The 22,086-nt window shown below is 36.8% G+C and overlaps 1 protein-coding gene across 1 annotated transcript in view; it reads left to right on the forward strand.

Annotated features, from left to right (window-relative positions):
• LOC140234487 (scavenger receptor cysteine-rich domain-containing protein DMBT1-like) overlaps positions 1–22,086 on the forward strand; it is a 55,909-nt gene that overhangs the window by 28,389 nt on the left and 5,434 nt on the right. Inside the window, exons 2-7 of the mRNA XM_072314531.1 lie at positions 12,208–12,342; positions 14,940–15,122; positions 16,520–16,801; positions 17,346–17,669; positions 19,686–19,862; positions 20,968–21,018. Coding sequence (XP_072170632.1) covers positions 12,208–12,342; positions 14,940–15,122; positions 16,520–16,801; positions 17,346–17,669; positions 19,686–19,862; positions 20,968–21,018 — 1,152 coding nt within the window. The remainder of the gene's footprint in view (positions 1–12,207; positions 12,343–14,939; positions 15,123–16,519; positions 16,802–17,345; positions 17,670–19,685; positions 19,863–20,967; positions 21,019–22,086) is intronic.

A 22,086-nucleotide genomic window follows, 5' to 3' on the forward strand; every position in this document is an offset into this window, starting at 1 on the left:
TTTATGGGAGTGCGCGCGTGTTTGTGTATGTATGTGTGTTTGTGTTGATCACGAAATTGATATGTTATATCGCACAGTAATCTACCATTGCCCCATCAAGCCAATGCCGGTTTTCCGTATGAACTCACCATGGTCGACGAATAATTAATTCTCGAGCGACGTCAAGTAATTATGAGTCTATTAAAGCTTCTAAGCGGGGACTGGATCGAAGTAACGAGGAATGATAATAATGAACAAATGGCTAGAACAGACAAGAAAATAGAATGCACCTGCAAAAGGGTGGATAGCTGTATACGGAGAGTGTTTTCCATCCCCTGTGTGTGCATTGCTGAAATCTAGCTTCAATACGATGACAATTTTACCTACAGGGAGTTCTTAATACCTCTTATGTTCGTAAGCAGTCTAATAAAAAGGCGGCCAAAGAAGAGTACTTCACACAATAGCAGCAGAGTGCATCAGTGTCTCATGTTTTAGCTAATTTCATACTAGTCATCATGATACAAAGGTGCTATGTATTCTGCATGTAGTTGTCTTGTCGCTCCGGTTAAAGATATGTTACGGTTTCGTTTCAAATGGGGTTTGAGGCTTACAACATATTTATGATGATTTTGGGAATGAGAAATGTCTAATGAAATATGAAAAAAATACCCAGTTAATTTTAAGAGGAATTCAAAACTTATTTGATGAAAATTGGTTTTGAAATGGCTAAGATTTCCGAAGCAAAGCGATCGTAATAAAAGGTGCACACATCTTATATTAGGATTGCTATGTTTTGTTTTGTTCTGTTTTGTTTTATATCTCAGCCATTTCAAAACAGATTTCAGCTAATAAACTATCAATTCCTCCTTGAATTGTCCCCTTTATTTTCATAAAGTGGTTTTGAAGTATCTCACAAAAAGCTAAAAGCTGAATTCTCACCTCAAGCAATACAATACTATTCCTTTAAGACATATAATATATGTCTTAAAGGGCTAGCAATATTATTGCTAATCCTTAACGACCAAATGAAATTAATGGATAAATAAATCAATAGATGAATAAGTAAATACATGAACACATAGATAAATAAACACTGATAAATGGATTAATGCATAAATAAATAAAGTAAAAATAGTAAAGCAAACACATACAGACGCATGCACACAGAACCGAATTAACAAACACCTATGTCCATCAGTACATACCATGAACACATTCATGTGCGCCATTTCCATCTGTTTAAAAGAAGAGGCTAACATAACACATATCACTGTAGCTGACATGACAAAACATCTACATTTTTCCATTAAGAAGAAGAACAACAAAAATACACAGTGCACTCTGGAGATAATGGAACACGAACTTTCACTCATTAATGTTGCATAATAATCATACTTGTCTGTGAACACATGGTTCTTCAAAGAAAGTCGCGTAAAAAAAAATAAATCAAAGCAAAACATGACGGTCTTCAGTAAAACGTGACGTTTTGATACATAAAACTTAAAGGGGAAGGCTAGTAACTGATCAGTGGGAATCAGTGGAAATGCTGGGAGATGATTGTTCCAATCCTTATGGGATTCATTCAAGAGTTCATTGTGGATCTATTGTTGTGTGAAAATGATTTGCTTCAGAATGGTCTCATATTCAAGTAATGTGCAGTTTAATGCTTCCAGGTTAGCGTCCCTGGTCAGTGACGGAGCATTAATCTGCACATTTCTTGAATATGAGGCCATTCTGAAGCAAATCATTTTCACACAAGAATAGATATAAAATGAACTCTTGAATGAATCCCATAAGGATTGGAACAATCATCTCCCAGCATTTCCACTGATTCCCACTGATCAGTTACTAGCCTTCCCCTTTAAATAATGATTTATATCATGACACTACACGTAAATTGTGTAAACTGGCATCAGGGGATTGGCCCAGGGTGATACCTATAAAGAAGAAGTGGTTTCATTTGTATTAATTATCATGAGACTGGTACCATTGCTATATTTTTAACATATTGAAATGGCACCAGTATAATATTACTTTTTTTTTTTTACTGCAGTTGTGAGGTGTGTATTCATTTGGAGAAAAAAAAATCGTTGTAATGACCACAAAAACACACAAACAAACAGAACAAAATATATGAAACAAAAACATGGCCATGGACAACAAAATGCAATATTCAAGAGACGAGGAGGCCGAAGGGTCTGTATATCCAGCCTACAATTTCCACTAATGCGTTTTCTGCTTGGGAGTGGCTCAGTATGGTGTGCTAAATTTTTCATAGCGCCATTTTCTCGCGGGCCCTGGAGAAGGCGACGTTCTCCATCAATTTCCACTAATACCTCAGCTCACCCTAAAATGGAGGGATCGTTGGGTGTTGAATGCGTGCTTGGCTAATGCAAAAGAAGAAGTAGGAGATAGATAGATAGAAAGAAAGATTGAGAGTTACAGAAAGAGAAGATTGAAAAAAGGAGAAGCTAGAAATTCAACTTCGCAGGTTATTTGATGTGCTCAATGCTGAACTTCTCAGTTGTATCTATTTAAAGTACGTCACGTACTTCTCGTACATGGGAGATTTGATATATCATAATTAATGCACATTACCTCAATTTTTCCACTTGCACACAGGCAATTTCTTATTTTCCTTTTTATTTGTAATCGCACTGACAATCATGGCAGACCAGTTTGCCTATTCCGTTCATTTTCAAACTGGACGATTTAATGGAATTCGATTTCAAGCAGAGAACTTGAAAATAGAGAAACACTATACACGATTCATATTGATTCGAAAGTTTAAATGTCAGTACGCACTCCGCGAATTTTATGTCTGTCAATGTCAGGTGGCATGCAAACATAAAGCAGCACTGTTACACAGTGTTGTTATTTACATAGCGATTACAACTTGAATTAGATGTACATCACAAATGAAATAATTAGCACAGCAGAAGGCAAGCAAGCTAACAAATGAAGAATTTTGGATGGTATTCAGATGTCTGAAAGGTATCTTAACACACGTGAAGCGCTTCCAGTTTTCTTTAAACGAAAATCGGAAATAAGCAAGTTATAATGTTTATGCTAATATTAAAGCTTTTCTCTTCTCTCTGCTATTTCATCACCCTTGATTGCTTGTACATGTATGTGTCTCTTATGACGATTGTGTGTGTGTATAATATGTGTGTGCCTGTCTGTGCATTTGTTGAATTAATAAGGTGAAGCCAACATTTGAGCGTGTGACTGTGTGTGTGTGTGCATTTTCCACATTAATTTTGCCCTGTATGCCTCTATTCTTTTAAATCGAAAGGTTAAGTCATGCTCAATGTACAGTAACGCCGTGACAATGGGTTCGTAGACACACACACACACACACACACACACACACATAATACACATACAGAGAGAGAGGAATGGAAGGAGAGAGAGAGAGAGAGACAGACAGACAGATAGAAAGAGTGAGAGGTTAGCAGACGTTAAAGAGAACAACCAGCACTTAGAGGAATCATAATTTATGATAATCATTGGTCTTTGGACTTGATTTGTCAATGATAGTGCTTTTATGCGACGCACGGTACTGTGTAGTGCAACAAACTGAAGAAAAAAAAAACATTGACCTTCATAAATATAGACAAAGAAACGAAGAAACATACACATACGCATACACACACACACACACAAACACAAACACACACACACAAACACATAAAAGCAAGCAACATCAATAAGCATGCGTATCAATCCCTACTTTATCAATGTAGTAGTCTATAACAGGACCTGTCTACATTGATAAGCCTTTGATTTGTAAATGCACATCACTTGTTCATTTTGGTATATTCCTCAGTATGATTTATTATAAAAAAGATAAAAGAATACCAAACAAAACTTTACAAAGGGCTATGGCAGAGATGATACTTCAGATATAAATCGAGACCACTTCCCTGTAGAGTCAATCCAATTATCCCGAATGAGATGTAATGCACGACAGGAGAAGAGTATAGATGCAGCCTTCAAGTGCAACGAGGGAGCGTGTTTTCGCTGATCCAGAGTGGTACGATATCTGAATCGGGGGGAAAAAAAAAAATCCAACGAAGAACACTCTGCTACGCATATGTTGCCCTTTGGAGAGTCCGCCAGTCGAATCGCAGAATTTCATTAGCCGCCAATTGATCGGCCAGGTACTACAGTACGAGCCCCCGCTGGGATTGTGTCCCATCCGTGGTCACTGCACAAGAATTATAAGAACATTTTAAATAAAGGTAGCAGCAATCTATTCTTAACGACCGCAAGAATTGTCTTCGTGCAGCGTAATTGTATCATATGAAATTGTATACACAATTACATGATAACAATTCTCTCTCTCTCTCTCTCTCTCTCTCTCTGTACACACACACAGGTATATATTATATCTATATCTATATCTATATATCGATAATACGAAGAGATAGAAATAGCATTAGACAGACATTTAGACAGAATTTCACAACGTAGGCCTACCTGTCCTTTCTTCCTTTCTTGCTGATGCAATGCAGAATCTGAGAGACAATGAGAAAAAAAAAAACAAAGTTTATTTTGCGATGCGCCTGTTGTGTGGCTTTATTATGCTTATCAATCAAACGATGCCTAGTCGTTGCTTCTCCTTTGGAGTGAGAGTGCTTGTCTTGAGAGATGGCACTGCTTTGGATGTCCCCGTATACATAACAGGTCACAGCAAGTCACGTGATCATTGTTTCTCCACGACGCTCTATTTCTACTTTGGTCATTGATTACCGGACACGTTTTGACTGTTCGAATAATATAATCACGAGCCCGAGACAGAATAAAAAACAAAAAACAAAAACAAAAACAAAAACAAAAAACAAAAAAACAATTAATTGAAAAAAAGTCAACACCACATGGCAAATACTTGTCAGATTTTCTAACGTATTATAATTTGTATAGGGATCTCTGAAGATATTAATTTTGAGAACATTCACCCGTCCTTGTTATCATCATAATCAGTATCATTATTATAATATCAATATGATTATCAATATCTCCACTTACATCTTATCATAAACACCCAAATGCGCATAGTACGTGGGCTACAGATATTTGCATATAATGCATGCATACATACTCATGCACATACATAAAACCCTACAAACATATATGTCTCTAAAATACGTGTTTACGATACATACCTGCACCATGCAATCAATCTTTGAAAGGAATGTATTAAAAAAGCGAAACAAACAAGTGATCAAAATCTCTATGACAGTAATAAAGAATAATGTACACATAACGCAGAAATAAACCATCTGCATTTAATTCATAACAACATAACATTTTATTAATGTTCAAATTTTCCAGGTTCATATTTCTGATTACTATACTTCCGTTGTAGGCCGATATCTGCATCAGGGCAGCAAAACAACAACAAACACACGTAAAACGAAAAAGAAACATAATAGTGGCGGCATACAAAGCGTTCTGTTCACTATGACAATGTCCCACTATACTTGAATGATGTTTAAGTTGCTTGTGCAAATTGATTTTTGCTCTGTGTTAGTAAGTGTGCGTGTGTGTGTGTTTGCTTTCAATTAAACGTTTTTGAACATAATATTATGATCAGTGTAAAGTTTTAGATATATGTTATGTCTCGAGAGCACTTAAAACGATCCATGCTGCTCACAACTTACCTATTTGTAGTATGAATGAAAGTGTCCTAGACTATGTATACGTGTGCACAATGCTTATTGTCTCTCACCAAAAACTAAAATTAGGTGATTTGAGATAAGAATTTGGACAAGCGCAAAAGTACACCAGGTCACTAAAATCGTGGGAAGACGAATGATAAAGCAGAACAAAGTCGAAAAAAAAAAAATTAAACAATCTGATTTTCACCATGCTCACCTTGATTCCATCGTAATGTTCTTGTACCAAACGCAACATTTAAGCCTTTCCAAATGCGATTATTAAGTTCCTATGTTTAAAAAGTGTGAATAGATGTATAGTAGAAACTAATAAATCACCTTAGAGAGAAATACAATAGGAAATGCTTAATGTTATATGCTATGAGTCTCTCATGGCTGTCAATTTTTTTTTTTCAGGTTGCGAGGGAGAGGGAGAGAGAGAGAGAGAGAGAGAGAGAGAGAGAGAGAAAGAATTACATACACACGGCTGCTCAAATGTTTGTTTGAAAAATGTACCAGTACCAAGGAGCGGTGTGTTATGGGCATCGATTATTTCGATTAACATGTCCATGAGTTGTGAAATAATACGCATGCTATCACAACACTGTACTTGATTCATTCATAAGACGCTTCATTGGTTGAAATCGAAGAAACGTATGTTCTGGCCGTGAATTAAGTCTGTGTGAGTACAACTACTGCATGCACTAGGAAAAGAAAGCATGCAGGAAGCCATTTCTATTTGCTAATAATAACCAAATCAATTTCAAATATAAGACGAACTGGACAACGTCAAGGTGGTACAGAACGCCATTAATTGGCAAGGGCCATAGTAAGAGATCGCGTTGTGTTGCCATTGGTAGCATATAAACCCGCCCATCATAAAACATGCATTTGACGGGCGTGTTATTAGCGTAATTATCGCACGCTGGATGCCCGCGTTGCTGCGCAGAGCGAAACAAAAAAAGAAGGAAAGAAAAAAGGCTTGTGAGTATGCGACCAAGCATGGCGAGCCTCGACGTGCTATACATTCATATTCAGCGCGGAGTTATGGAATGCTGTGGCGTAATGTGTCTTGGAATAAAAGAAGATGTATTAATATGCATAGGTTTAAGTGCATGCCTGTGTGTCGCACCAGCTCATTGTGATCTTTTGCCATTTCGGATTGCATTTTAATAGACTGTGCAACACCATGTTAGTTACTCTTTTGAAAAAGTATGAATGTGTGTTTGTGTCTCTGTGTGTTTATGCATGCTAATAACCATAAGAATTGCACGTATGTACAATTTCCATAATGTAGGCAATCATGTGCTTATTAAATGTGTGTGTGTGTTTGTTAATTGTATTTTGTGTGCGTGTGTGTGTTCACTGTATACCTGCAGGGCTGCAGCCTAATCAAACGCTGCAAATTGTTGAATGGTGGCTTTAAATAGCTCATCTGTAAAAGAGTGATGAGACACGGAGGCAGTCTACAGGGAAACAAATTGTGATCACGCTATTCATAATGAATAAGACACGTCCCCTAGTCTTAGCCTTGATCCAAGACCCCCACACAAAAGGGACAACAAAAATCTATACTTGCTGCGGGTGACAGAAGTGGTTTAACTTTGTTGGTATTGGGTCTCGCTTTAAGGAATGCCAATGTGACTTAATCCCCCCTCCCCCTAGAAAAAAAAAGAAAAAAAAAAAAGGAAAAATAAAGTTCGGTTATCGGTCGTATAATGTCTTATTGCAGTTATTATTGTAAATTGTATCATGATGTATGCATTTTTATCAGGCACGGACCAGGTGAAGAACACCCATGGACTGAAGCAGGTTCCTTGCTAAAATAAAATAAATTGAACTGAATCAGAAAATAGGGAGGAGTGCATGCATACTTACGAACCTTCGGAATTACGAACCTTATTTCATTTTCGGAATAATGAACCTTCAGAAGGACGACGTTTTTGTTTCTTTTTATTCAATTCTCGGATTAGGAACCTTCGGAGTAACACAGCATAAGAATAAGGAACCTTGAGAATAAAAAAGTTAAACCCTTTACAAAAAGTGTTTGACCAGCCGCGCGTACATATTTATTTCATTTTTTTTTCATGTTTCGGATGACAAAATCTTGTAGTGACTATCAGGATACTATCATGGCGTTGACAAGATCAGTACTAACCCCATTGAGGTTTAATGGGTATTAAAATGAGTTCCAGAAAATTTCATGCTTGAATTAAAAAAAAAAAAATAGATACACATAATCTGTGATTTGTTACCGTCACTTCTTAATGGTAGTGTTATTACTGTCAAAATTTATATTTTTTAGTAGATTGTGCGATTTTTCTAAAGAACTGCACTGATGCATTTTACGTATATGGCTGCATTCATTCAATTATTTTCGTATCATTCCCTTTAAGCAGAAAAAAAACCCAATGAATAAAAGATAAGTTAAAAAGACATTGGAAGCTGATTTGCCCTCAAAGGTAAACGATACAATCTAATCAAATGCAATTTGTTCCTTTAGACTGAATAGTGCATCTGCCAAACGCTCGAAGGTAAATTGTGTAATTTGTAATGGCCGACCCTGGACAAATATTGCAATGTATCATATACCATTCCTCAGCAACTCTGATTAGTATATGAATAAAGGGTTTGCGCACATTAGTTGCCTTTATTTTTTTTTTCTCCTTTGTGTATAGTGTGAAATGCGGATCATAAAGCTATAAGGTCGCTTCACAACACAAATAACCTGATGCGACCTCGGTGATCACCGTCCTGAATTAGTCGGTACCTAACCCCTGTTTCGCGGTTTCTTGATTACATTATCAATTCAATTTGCGCCAGATTTTCCCGTCTCAAAGAAAGACGTAGTAAATTCCGCATTAATGAGACAGCCATGATTTGGCCATGTATTGTCAATTACACCCCCAAGTCAGCGGGCTGAGGATACCGATGAATTAATGCCGCCTGTGGCATGATAGATGAAACCTCACGAAAAAAGAGTTTGCGAGAATTCGAAATGAGATGCATGAATCGTCTCAAGAGAGAAAGATGTTAGTCTGCAGTATCAGTCTTAATGGGGGTGGGGGGGGGGGGGGGTCAAAAGCAATCTTATATATGACAAACTTTCATTCAAAATCATATATAAGCAATTTCAAGAGTTTTGTTGTTATAAAACGAGGAATAACTCCATTCTTGTATGTTCAGTTAAGATATTGGCAAATAGGCCTAAAGCTGCCAGAAAGCAAAAAAAAAATAATAATAATAAAAAAAAATGAATGAATGAATGAATAAATAAATAAACAAATAAATAAATAAATAAATAAGTAAATAATTTAATAAATGAATAAATAAATAAATAACTAAACAAATAATTTGATAAATAAATAAATAAATAGGTAAAAAATAAAGGCTACCTTTATATAACTTTAAGAATATTTCTTGTCATTTTACGACAACGAATTTATCCCTGGGAAGGTTTTCTTTCGCTGTGATGGGCTTTATGAAGTCTCTACCGTTCTCCAAGCTTTAAGCATATGTGTTATTTTTGTGTGTTTATGGATATATCTGCAATTCTTGCAGCTTGAAAATAATAATATTTAAAACTCATTAATTTTCCTCTCAAAACATTATACAAGACACCATTTTCACTGCAATGTAAGCCCCTTGTTTTAAGATCTCAATGTTGTTGTGTTCTTAAATCTCTCTCTCTCTCTCTCTCTCTCTCTCTCTTGCTCTCTCTCTCTCTCTCTCTCTCTCTCTTCTTATACCACGTCAAGCGATATTCACGGGGAAGTTTTACGCAAGATTCGTGCTCACGACATGGCTAGACCCCGGCCTCAGAAACCGAACACTGCGATATGAATGAGTAAATAGACCTAGAAAGTGACCTCCGATAGTCAATTATGTCTATTCTCCGCATTTCAGACGCAGCCATTTTACTGCCATCCGAATTGTACAGAACGTCCCAATAAAGATTCATTAAATTCCATGGTAATATCATGTCAATCATCATCAGATACATACATGACGTGAAATACTACGTCATTTTACATGAAGATACGAAAGTCGAAACTTCATATTTGTTTGTTTTCTTTTTTTATCAAATCATTTTATCATTTAAATCATAACGATTTGTCACGCAGAAAAGAACATGAGCTTTTGATTTTATACAGCCGCCAGAAGAGAATAACTCCTCTTGCTTGATTGTTCCTTTTTTCTCACTCATTTACGTTCATAATTTTCCCAGAATGTATGAATTAGTGATTCTCTGGGACGAATAGTGTGGGATCATATACGTTTGTCATGATTAGATCATGGAGCTACTAATTAGATGTAGACATTGTTTTCAGAATGTGTCTTGACAGCGACTAGAAAGGGTGTAATTCCTTTAAAAAATCCCTTATCAAGGGACAATTAGATCATTATTACCTTTGAGCTGTCCCAAGATATACGGTACAAGGTCAACGTGTCATTGTAATGTCTCATGTGTAAATGCCGACGGAATGAAACTTTTCGCATGAAAACAAAAACAAAAACGATCAAACCCAGTCGGACGAAGTGGGCGTTGTCTTGTTTACATTTTCTCCGACTGCCGCAGCCCTCCATGAGTGCAATAATGGTTTTCGCAGGCAGCACGTATACGCATCCACTTTAATGGAGAAAGCACTGGACGTACGGTCAGTAAGTACCTGTCAACACTTTTTCAACACTTCTAACAGTCTCTAACTTGAGACAGCCACTTAGAGCAGTGTAAGCAACGATATTTATAAAATGAGGGTGAATGAATTCAATATGGCAGAAAATGTAGTCTACAGAAGAGGAGAGTATGTCTACACAAACAGCAACAATTCCCTTGGCCCAGAAAACAAACCGAAAAAAAAAAAAGATTACACCTTTCTCAAACAAGGTTAAAGACAGTCGTTAATTTGTTAATGGCAGATCAATCTATAATAACCGCATTTATTTTGATATTGATGCGCATTTACCTGCAATGGTACTGTTTGCACAGAAACTTTCTGTGTCGTCCTTTTTCAGTTTTTATTAGGTGACTCACTTGTATTTTATTTCTGTCTGTGTGTTATTCTTTTTCAATGAATTGGAGAAGGGCAGAAGATTATACTGGTAGGTTCGGAGAGTTACGCAAAATTCGATTATCTGTTGACAATTTCAAGGAACAAATCTACCAGATTCATAACTGATATTTATCATGACAGGTAGATAAGGTAAGGTTTAGCCTAGAGTTAAAGCAGTTTGTTTATCTACGATGCCATAACTGAATGTTCATCGAATGTCTCTGACAACACCAACAACAATGTTGTACAACCTTCTGTTTGCAACAACGCTTTTCTTTTCTGTACTGCGCTTATGACAGGATAACTTTATTTGCTGTTGTTGCTTCTGCAACTGTCTCGTTGTACATTATGTTGTTTATATTTTTCTCATTGTTTTTGCGAATCTAATCTATCAGAGAGAAGTCGTTGATGCGTGCAAGCCATCAAGCAATGAGTGTTGATAATGATTCCACAGTAGTTTTACTTTAAGCGTGCGTGCAGGCAAAGATGGTAATAGAATGAACGTGACACGTTGCTTTGTTTTTTGCAAGGCCACGATATTAAATGCTATATTTTAAAGGAGACAATATGTAAAGACACATCGTTTAATATCGAACTCTCTGTTGTGCACCTGCAATCCAATAACGAGAATTTACATTGCCGTTGCTATATGAATATCATTCATTGACTTGAAAAGAAAAATATACATTACATACAGAAAAATATGTACTCTCTTAATCTATACACTGAACCTATAATATGGCATCATTGTAATGCTTTTGACTTGGCTGACAACGAGAAGAGAATGCACGTTTTATCCCATAGAGAATTTGATAAATAAATAATAACGATACTTTTAAATGTTACCGATGATATCTGGTCAGCATGACAATATTCAAGGAAAGCAATACATTTCCTCTTTGTTGCTTTGAAGGTATTAACTCGGCACAAGTTTGACATACTTTTTTGTGATGTCCATGTAGTAGACGTATTGGGTGACATATCAATAGGATGCTCTTCTTCTTCTTCATCATTCATTGAAGAAAATAGCCTCCGTATTTGTTCGCCTTTGATTGATGAACCCGTGAAATATTTGTATTTTTTCGTTGCATTATCAATACAACATCTTGTATAATAGTAATTAGGAGATCGTTGGTTCAAATCCATCAGAGAAGATATGACCATGAGTCGTTGTTGTTGTTGTTGTTTTTTTTTAATATGGCAGCTACTAAAACATTTAACAGTCGATGCATATTTACACCGATGAAGGACAATTTTTCAATTAGTTGTAATAAAGACAAGTCGACGCAGGAATTGATTAATTTTTAATATATCAGCAGTCACTGCATGCGATAGGGGTTAGCACCAGCACTTTGCAATATTATTTGTTTATTGGTTTGAGCACCAACTTACCGATGTAAATTGCCATTTAGTAGTATTTTTATTTATTCTATTTCTTGAATGAGAGCTTGAAGTATTAGTACCGCTTTTGTAATTACCTTGTTCTGTTTTATGTTTCATGTTTTACCCACAAGATGGCGCTATACGGCTTTGGGACGGCGGCTATGAGTATCAGGGCGCTTTGCAGATCTTCCACAAGAATGCGTGGGGCACGGTGTGCAGCCAAGGATGGGACTTCCAGGATGCAGAAGTTGCCTGCAGGCAGCTGGGTAGGTTTGAGTATGTAGTTAACAAACACACTCACACATGCACACCCCCCCCCCACACACACACACATGCACCCCTCCCACACACACAGTTGCTTCTTTTATTTATTTTTTTATTTTTCAGCCAACTATTTTTGCAAATCTATCAAAAGTACTCATTGCAGGATTTTTTTTTTTAATCAAAAAAGAAAACAAATCTCTTCCTTTTATCTGTTTTCGTACCATTTGTTTTCGTACCTTTTGCTTAAAGATAAATTATTATCTCTCTTTAAACCTTTGATTGAATAAGATCTTGAGATCATTAGATTTTTCATACCATTTTACCATATAGCAAAGAAAATTATATATGTGGAGAGCAACAGTTGCATCAGTCACAATGCTCTCCGAAAGAGCTGCAGACCATGTGCCTTTTCGCTGTTCACAAACTGACATTTGTAGCATTCATTAAAATATATTCTGTTTAAGATTTTTTTTTTCTGTCATAACTTCGCGATCTTGTGTTATAGATGAGCTCTTTGTTGAACGGGCTGCAATTGGAGTTTGTTTGTTTGTTTGCTCATTTTCCATCTGAGAAGATGGCTGGATAGCCCATATTCAGCTATGTTAAGCTGGTCTTCCATGGGGTCCAGTTGGATGTGAGGTGGGACCACTTCACCGTGTTAAACACCCTGCTCTTTGCGATGAACGAATGAAGCGGGATCTTTTACGTGCATAAGTTGTTACTGTCTCATCCCACACGGGACCTCCATTTTATGTCCTATCCGAGGGACAGAGCGTTTTGCCTCTTGCTAGAGGGGACGGTATGCTTACACACAACATTGCTCAGTCCAGACTCGGGTTCGAACCCGGGCGGCGTGATCGTAAACTGAGGTAGCTAAACAAACATTTCCCTTTCAATGACCACTTTACAGACCTTATGGATTATCATCATCTTTTTTTTTGTGTGTGTACTGGAAATAGCAGATGCATACACTGCAAAAAGTCCGGTGTTTAATATGAAACACCGAGCTGGTGTTAAATTTCCGGTGCTCATTCACGGTGTTAGATTAACACCTACAGGTGTCATTTCAAAATTTAAAATTGTTTTTTGAATAGTTTCTTAGTTACTGCACGTCTTGTTAATTTTGAACTTCAACAAGACGATAAAGAATTTTCCGATAAAGTACTTGATTTTAGAAAAAATCTGTGAATACATTTACACCACAGTAACACCAGTTGGTGTGGTCCCCTATTGAAGCTGGACGGGTGTTATACCATTGAAATTAACACCACCAATATCAAATCAATACCATGCGGTGTCATTATTGAATTAACTCTAGCGCAGTGTCAAAAATATCACCAGCCACACTGCCAAATTAACACCACGAAGTGCCAGACCACTTTTTAACACCGTCACAATACATTTTCTACACCTGTGGGTGTGGTCCTCTATTGAAGTTTGATCGGTGTTAGATTTAACACCCATGGTGTTAAATCTAACACCGATGTTTTTACAGTGTAGGAGCTGCAGAAAAGACAATCATACTCAGAGATTGGTGACAAAGTTAAATAAGCATTCTTATTGAATATTTTAAAAGTAAGTGCTTCTTCAGAAAGGATGAAATAATTCCTTCCCAGTCATACCTCACTTGCTACATAACAAGAAATCGTCGGTTGAGAATGATAAGGGTGTTAACTTGTCACTACACCCATAGTGTTCAAGACAACTTAACGCCCTTCTCATTCTCAACAGACGAAATATTCGTGAAGTTATGATCACAATAATAGACCACATTTTCATAAAACTTGCTTTGTTTGCACTGTAAAAACATCGGTGTAAGATTTAACACCGTGGGTGTTAAATCTAACACCGATCAGACTTCAATAGAGGACCACACCCACAGGTGCAGAAAATGTATTGTGACGGTGTTAAAAAGTGTTTGCCTGGCACTTCGTGGTGTTAATTTGACACTGTGGCTGGTGATATTTTTGACACTGCGCTAGAGTTAATTCAATAATGACACCGCATGGTGTTGATTTGATATTGGTGGTGTTAATTTCAATGGTATAACACCCGTCCAGCTTCACTAGGGGACCACACCAATTGGTGTTACTGTGGTGTAAATGTATATATTTACAGATTTGTTTAAAAATCAAGTACTTTATCGGGAATTTCTTTATCGTCTTGTTGAAGTTCAAAATTAACAAGAAGTGCTGTAACTAAGAAATTATGAAAAAAAAAAAACAATTCTGAATTTTGAAATGGCACCCGGAGGTGTTAATCTAACACCATTAATGAGCACCGGAAATTTAACACCAGCTCGGTGTTTCATATTTAACACCGGACTTTTTGCAGTGTGTGCAGAAGCTTTTATCGCAAATATCTTACATTAACAAGAATGGACTTACCTTGTTTTTCGATCTTACTCTTCGCATTTTATATTGACAAATTCGTTGACCAATAGATGATGAAAATGGGCAGATTAAGACAGAGAGAGAGAGAGAGAGATTGAGAGAGAGAGAGAGAAATAGGAGGAGGGAGAAGGAGAGGGGATGAGAAATCAGACTATCAATGAAAGTCGCTCGATGCTATTGTTTTCGTTGTTGTTGTTTTCTGGCAGGCTATCCTGGTGCGTCGCTGTCGAACACCAAATTCGTCACCGAGCGGCCAGAGGGCGACGTCTGGCTGAAGGACGTCCACTGCAAAGGGAACGAGGAATCCCTTCTCGATTGCAATTACGAAGGGTGGATGATCGACGATGAGGTTTGCCTACATGGACCGTTTGTACAGATCCAGTGCAGAGGTAAGACTGTCAAATAATGCTTTTGTTTTATCTCTCTCGTTTTACATCTTGGCTGTTGTTGGAAACAAAATTTGATTTGAATTGAATTGAAACAAACACAAAGACAGGGTATGGAAAAGTAATAAGAAAGTAGATGAATGTACAGACATGACAGACATGCACAATTATCATTCTTCAAATGAATACGCGTTCCCAATATAGCAAGCCAGAGTTTAAGGTCGCTGAACTAGGTTCATAATTTGTCTGTTCTTTATGTGAAACATCACTCATCCAGTTATTCATTTTAAACTGACGATTTTCTACCTCATCTATGTTATTACAGTCCTGTCAATTGTTATTTTCATCCTATCTTCCAGAAGAAAGGTATTTTATAACAATGATCTAATAGATATAAACTAATCAGCACATTATAATTATTCATCAGTTAAGCAACATGACATGTATGCGCTTATATGTAGGCCTATATAGGTTATTTCCACAGAATATAACTTCATGACACTAAGTTCATAGAGTTACCACACACATACTACCCCACAGGTTTATACAATAAAATGCGAATTAACATCATTTTGTACATTATCAGATTATACGGATAATCCGAAACAATTACAAACGGTAAATTTGTAAGGACGGAATTGCAGCATATACCTCAATTACTTTTCATTTCGAAAATCTCCAATTAAGCCATGCTGTTGCAACGACAGTAAAAAAAATCAAGCCTCCAATTTAGTCCACCAATTTAGTCCGCCAGTAATGATCTTTTTCTTAAAAGTAAATTAACACTTAAACTACGTTGTAATTTATCTGTCAAGTATGAAATAAGATTGATAGTTGTTTGTTTGCTTCATCTTTTCCACCTGAAAAGATGGCTGGATAACCCATATTTAACTGCTCTATGGTCTTCCATGGGTCCAGTAACCTGTTGGATGTGAGGAGGGACCTGTCCACTTCACTGGTTTATGCACCCTGCTCTTTGGGATGAATGCTTGAATGACTAAAGCAAAATCTTTTGAATACGTGAATGAGATGTCTTATTCGTTGGATCTCCATTTTGTGTTATATCCGAGGGACATTCTATATAGGCTTTGGCCTCGTAATGGGGAAGGGGCGGTATGATTTCACATTTTTATTTGCAGTCATTCTCGAAGAATGCTGTTGTCGCGTCTGCCAAAGCAAGCTTTTTCCTCACATTACACAATGTACGTATCGGATGTTTACTGGAGTAGCATGTCAAAACTGAACTAAACTTTGAGACTCACGAGCCTATCTTGTATTGAATAATGCAACGGTCACTTGATTCAGTTTGTGAGTCAGATGTTTCATAACTTTCATCAGGAATGTTACGATTTGCTTTGTATTGTATTGTTTCTGTTTTTGCTTTTGCTTCGGAAAAAAAGTGTCGGGTTACCTAGGCTGTGCTGACGTCATTGAAGGTTCATCTTTGATGGTGGGAACTTCGATAATCATGCCCAACGTGACGGCGACCGACTGCATTGCTAGCTGCCGACGGGACGGTTTCCCCTACGCCGCGGTGCAAGCCCCCGAGATGTGTGTCTGCGGTACGCTGGGCGACAAGCCCACTTTTGAAGGCGGTGACCACGTGGAGAAATGTAACCAGACTTGCCCCGGGGATCGGTTCCAGATTTGCGGAGGCCAGAGCAGCATGAATGTCTACGACGGTAAAGATATATAGTAACTTATCTGGCATATTATATGAAACTGAGAGTGTGGTGGATGGTGATTCATGCTCATTTAGAGAGAATACTCGGTTAGAATCTCGCACAGAGCGGACATCTTGGACAGTTTAATATTTTGCCTGTAGTCTCCTCGTGACCCAATTGAAAATGAATAAAAAGAGGTGAATTATATGATTTTATATAACATTAAATTGCAAAAGTAAAACATATACTTGCGCTATTCTAAGTCGTACTGAGGGATCCAAAGGTATATGTGGCATTGTTGTTTTAATTTGTTGACATGTTTAAATCTACCTATCACGGAAGACACACTTTTGCTTGTTCAACCTTATTAGCACAATCACTGGACGCATTTATTATTTTTCTCTCATTTGAATCATGTACATTAAGTAATCTATATAGTGGATGTTTTCTAAGGTATTACTGAAAAGAATTCCGATTCATGTATGGAATTATGTTGAAGGAAATAAATCAAACGAATGAATGAAAAAACAAACAAACAACATTCGTCCTCCTCTTTGCCCAGTTGAGCAAGGGAGTTGCGGCGGCAAGTACAGCGGAAAGAACGTCAGCATCTCATCGCCGGGCTTCCCGGGCAAGTATCCCCCGGGGTTCACGTGCCGATGGGAGGCAGACGTCTCGGGCAACTCGTACACGACCATCAGACTGCCAGTGCTGGACCTTGTGAACGGTGATCAGCTCACCATTACCGTACAGGGGGAGAAGTTTGTCCTCGGTCACGCCAGCTCGTTCGAGAAGCGCGTGGCGCAGAGCATCTCAAAGGTCAAAGTTGAGTTCACTTCCGCTTCCGACTCCATGGGAGGCGGAGGTTTCGTGCTGACTCTGTTGGGTTAGTATTAGTCTTTGCTTTCTACTTTAATGACTGCATGTTTGTTGGATTCAGTCTTTGGCTAGCAATTTAAATTACTTTTTTTTTTCAACGTCGCGTTTCCTGATTTTTTTCATATTTATTTATCATCTTTTTTTAGGAGTAACTATAACGCTTGTAAGCTAATTTTAGAGGGGAAAACGAAGAAATTAGTAAGTTATGTTTATAGGTCCACATGCCCCCTGGTTGCTTGCTATAGCTTGGTTTCAAATATCATTGTTCCCCATCATAAAGTCGGTTCTTTAAGGACAAGTTCACCTTCATTAATATACATAAGGATTGAGAGAATGTAGCAATATTAGTAGAACACATCAGTAAAAGTTTGAGGAAAATCGGACAATCCGTTCAAAAGTTATGAATTTTTAAAGTTTTTGTGCAGTCACGGCTGGATGAGAAGACTACTGCAGTGTATGATGTCACATGCGTACAACAATATAAGGAAAATATAAAGAGAATTTCACAAAATTTCATCTTTTGAAAAAAAGTTCATATTCCCTTGACTCGTTACTGACATATGTTATGGGTAATATTATTCCCATTGCCTTTGGAAAGAGGCAAGTCAAGTGCTCTTTTATTATGCGAAAACAGTGAAAATATGTTGAATTTTCTTAACATTTTCTTAATACTGTTGTACTCATATGACATCACGAGCCTTAGCAGTCTCCTCATCCAGCTGCTCCAACACAAAAATGTTAAAAATTCATAACTTTTGCACTGATTGTCCAATTTTCCTCAAACTTTCACTGACGTGTTCTACTAATATTGCTGCATTCTCTCAATCCTTATGTTTATGAAGGTGAACTTGTCCTTTAATAAACGTCTTGAAAACAAGGAGAGTACTATAGATAGGCAATACTTTAGGAGAAGTTTTTGTACCTCCCGCACGGCTAGTCAAATACATAATGATTATTTGTATTTCATTTTTTTTAAGATTCAGTAACAAATTAAACAAAAAGCTATAACCAGCAATAATAAAAAAAAACATATAAAGCAAAAATATAACTGATGCGTCTTTTACTCTTTAATCTACTCCTATTCAAGTAGCAAAGAGCACATCTTGATAAACTTTGTATGGTGACAATGGGTTATTGATGATAATTTTTATCAAAAGTAGAAGTAGGTGGAGCATCTTAAATGTCTATTATATTATTCTGTTTTCAATGACTTTATAATTCAATTTTGCATAAACCAAATTTAGGTCTCAAGTGAAAGTCGTCGTTATTTTTTTTTTCTTTATTGCGCCGATTGCGTGAGACCTTCATATCATACAACACTGATCATTCAATTTCAATTCAATTTCAATTTCAAAAATCATCAGTGGACCCTCTTTTTGATTTCTAGATTTTTTTTTTTTGATTTCTAGATAATGTAGTAAGTTTGGTTCGAAACTATTTTACATAGGGCCTACACGCTCTGAAATCGTTTTCTACCTCAATATCATTTGCAATTTTCTAGCAATGTTCTGTTGAAAACAAATTAAAAAACGAATTGAACTCAACTAAACTAAATTAAACTGTTGTAGTATTATGTCAAAAGAGGCCCTACCTCCCTTTCATCTCTGTAAGAATATTATAAGGACATCCATATTCTATCGAATGGCAGTTATTTTTATAGCCGTTCTCTCTTGAATAGCGTTCAGTTGCATATGAAATACACGATTGCATTTTCTGCACCCTATTAATTATAGCTTTGAGGGAAATGCACATTATAACTTTTCATCCATTTTACACACCTTTTTAAAACATGTAACTCTTATAGTCTTCCCAAGTTATTGTTTAACAATTGCATTAGGCCTATATTTCGATAAAGTAAAGTGGAATATGCTTATCATTTTTTCATATGTTTTGTACAAGTATATTATCTTATGCAAATTAAAATGCATGCAATGTAATGCAGAGAAATGATACATGATGAATATTTGTTCATGATTTCTTTTAAATGTTCACCGGTCACTCTATGCCATTATAATTCTGCTAGATGATAGCTACTGCCCAGATGTCGAAGTCAATAACGGGTCCTTGGTGCTCGATAACGATGTCATGTACCGACCCGGTGAGGAGGTGGAGGTCGACTGTGAGTCCGGATTCATGCCATACCGGCACATGACTGCTTGCCAGAAGAACGGGCATTGGCACCCAGAACCACGATGTGTCGGTAAATTCAACACGTCCCTACTCACATCCGACTGTTAAAGACGAGACCATGATCACAACACCGTGTATTCCATATTGATTTTCAAATAATGAGAGGACCTGGCTCTTTGGTTATTTGTTATGCAGCATGTACCGAAATATATATATATAGAGATTTTTGCTTTCATTATTCTCATATTTCTGGCAGAATGAAACAACACTTGACTTGCTTCTTTCAGAAAGGGAGGGATATGGGGTGATATTACCCTTAACGTTATGTCAGTAACAAGTCGAGGGAATTTGTAGTTTTCCTTCAAAACAATGACATTTTACGGACATTTCTATATATATATATATATATATATATATATATATTTGTAGTAATCGCAGTAAAGTAAAAAAAAAAAAAAAAGATATTGAAATTGTTGCGTTAAAAAAGTCCTAACTTATAATTCAATATTTGACATAAACGGATTGTCCAGTTTCCTCGAACTTTAATGATACATGTTGTACTTGTATTGCTGCATTCACTTAATCCTCACACTTATTTGGGTGAGCTTGTCCTGTAAGCTATTTTGAACATAGATACTGAGCACGGATCAAAATTTTGACTATATTAGGTGCAAAGTTGCAATGATTATACATACGAATTTTGATAGCTGTGCTGGGAACAAAATAATGAGTTCTAGACTGGAGGTGCAAATATGTTGTTGCCTACAAAGACCAAGACCAAGGGAGACAACTTATGAAACTAAATCAATTTCTCTGTGGAATAATTATTACATAAAGCTGTTATGCTGTCAGAGTGAATGTCGCCCTCGGTGGTAACACAGACCTTTTGGAACACTGCAACGCGTCGGGTCCGTAATTAGTTGGAAATATATAGTTGCAACAAAATGCTAAAAATAATAATTACGTTGAATCAGATGAATATTGTCATTTTGGGTTCCCTTAGCTTTTCTGTTAGTGTAGTATACCTTTATTGATATGACATAAAGGAAAACTTGTATACCTAAACTTTCTAGGGGTAATGGTATTGTTTGTTTGTTCACTTGTTTAACTTGTTGAAAGCCTTTTTATCATGAAAAACATCACTAATAAATCAATTGTGTCTTTTTTGATGTTAGAATTCAACAAGTGGACTTCCTGGGAGTTTCGTAAGACTGTATTGTTCATAGGTAAGTGATTTGAAAATTGGACGCAATCACAAATCGAGTAACCTTTTCAATCTTCTTACATCGACCTTACAAGGAGATGTTACGTAATTTCAACCAGTCACAACATTTTTACTCTGTATCATTTTGTCAGGTTTAAATAAATACGTATGCTGTATTATAATAAAAAGAATGTTGTAAGAGAAAAAAAAAAACACCAAAAGAGTTCCTTTCACCGCAAGCTTTTTATCTATGTTAATATGAATAAAACGCTTTGCCATGAGTTTCTAAAAACAAAAACAAAAAAACAAAAAAACAAAGAAAAATGTACCATATGATGAAAAACATAATACGTATTTATGGTTCAACTAAGACTCCTTTATCAAGAATCATCTAATATTCTGCATGATTATCGCCGATGGTGACCAAAAGCGATCTTTTTATGGAACCAAAAGCCTGGAATGCACGACTGCTTTAAATGATAATTGTACCGTTCCACCTTCACCTTTTTTTTTTTCTATTTCCGACTAAGTGCCATGTTTTAGTCTCACATGTTTAAGGCCTGGCTTTAATGTTGTAATGTAGGCCTACACGATATACTAGTACACGCATGTGGGAGATTGCCACTGATGTGTGTCAGTGCACACAAACAACGAAGACTCGTTCACACACAAATGAAAATTATTGTGTTGGGAATCGATTTTGCAACGCAATGCGAAAAACGATAACACCCCCCCCCCCCCAACAAAATACAACAAAACCCGCAAGCAAAAAACAAAACAAAAAAAAAAAACAAGATGATAACAAAACAGAAATCGAAATGATAGAACTTTTCGCATTTATCTTTTCTATGTAATTGGTTCTTTTTGCATGTGCCTACTGACCGTAGAGGAAACTGTATTGCATGCATGATTGATTTCTTTGTCAAAGGACTCAAAATCTCACAGCGTCAACGTATCCTTTTCTTTTGCCGGCATTGGCCAATCAGCGTGCATAACAGTGCATAACAGTGCAAGAGTGAAACGACCATGAGAGTGAATTGAGTGCGAGTGTGAATTCGGATACTTTGACACATGTTACTTCACACATGTA

This window comes from Diadema setosum, chromosome 10 (assembly GCF_964275005.1).
Source record: "Diadema setosum chromosome 10, eeDiaSeto1, whole genome shotgun sequence".
Taxonomy (NCBI): domain Eukaryota; kingdom Metazoa; phylum Echinodermata; class Echinoidea; order Diadematoida; family Diadematidae; genus Diadema; species Diadema setosum.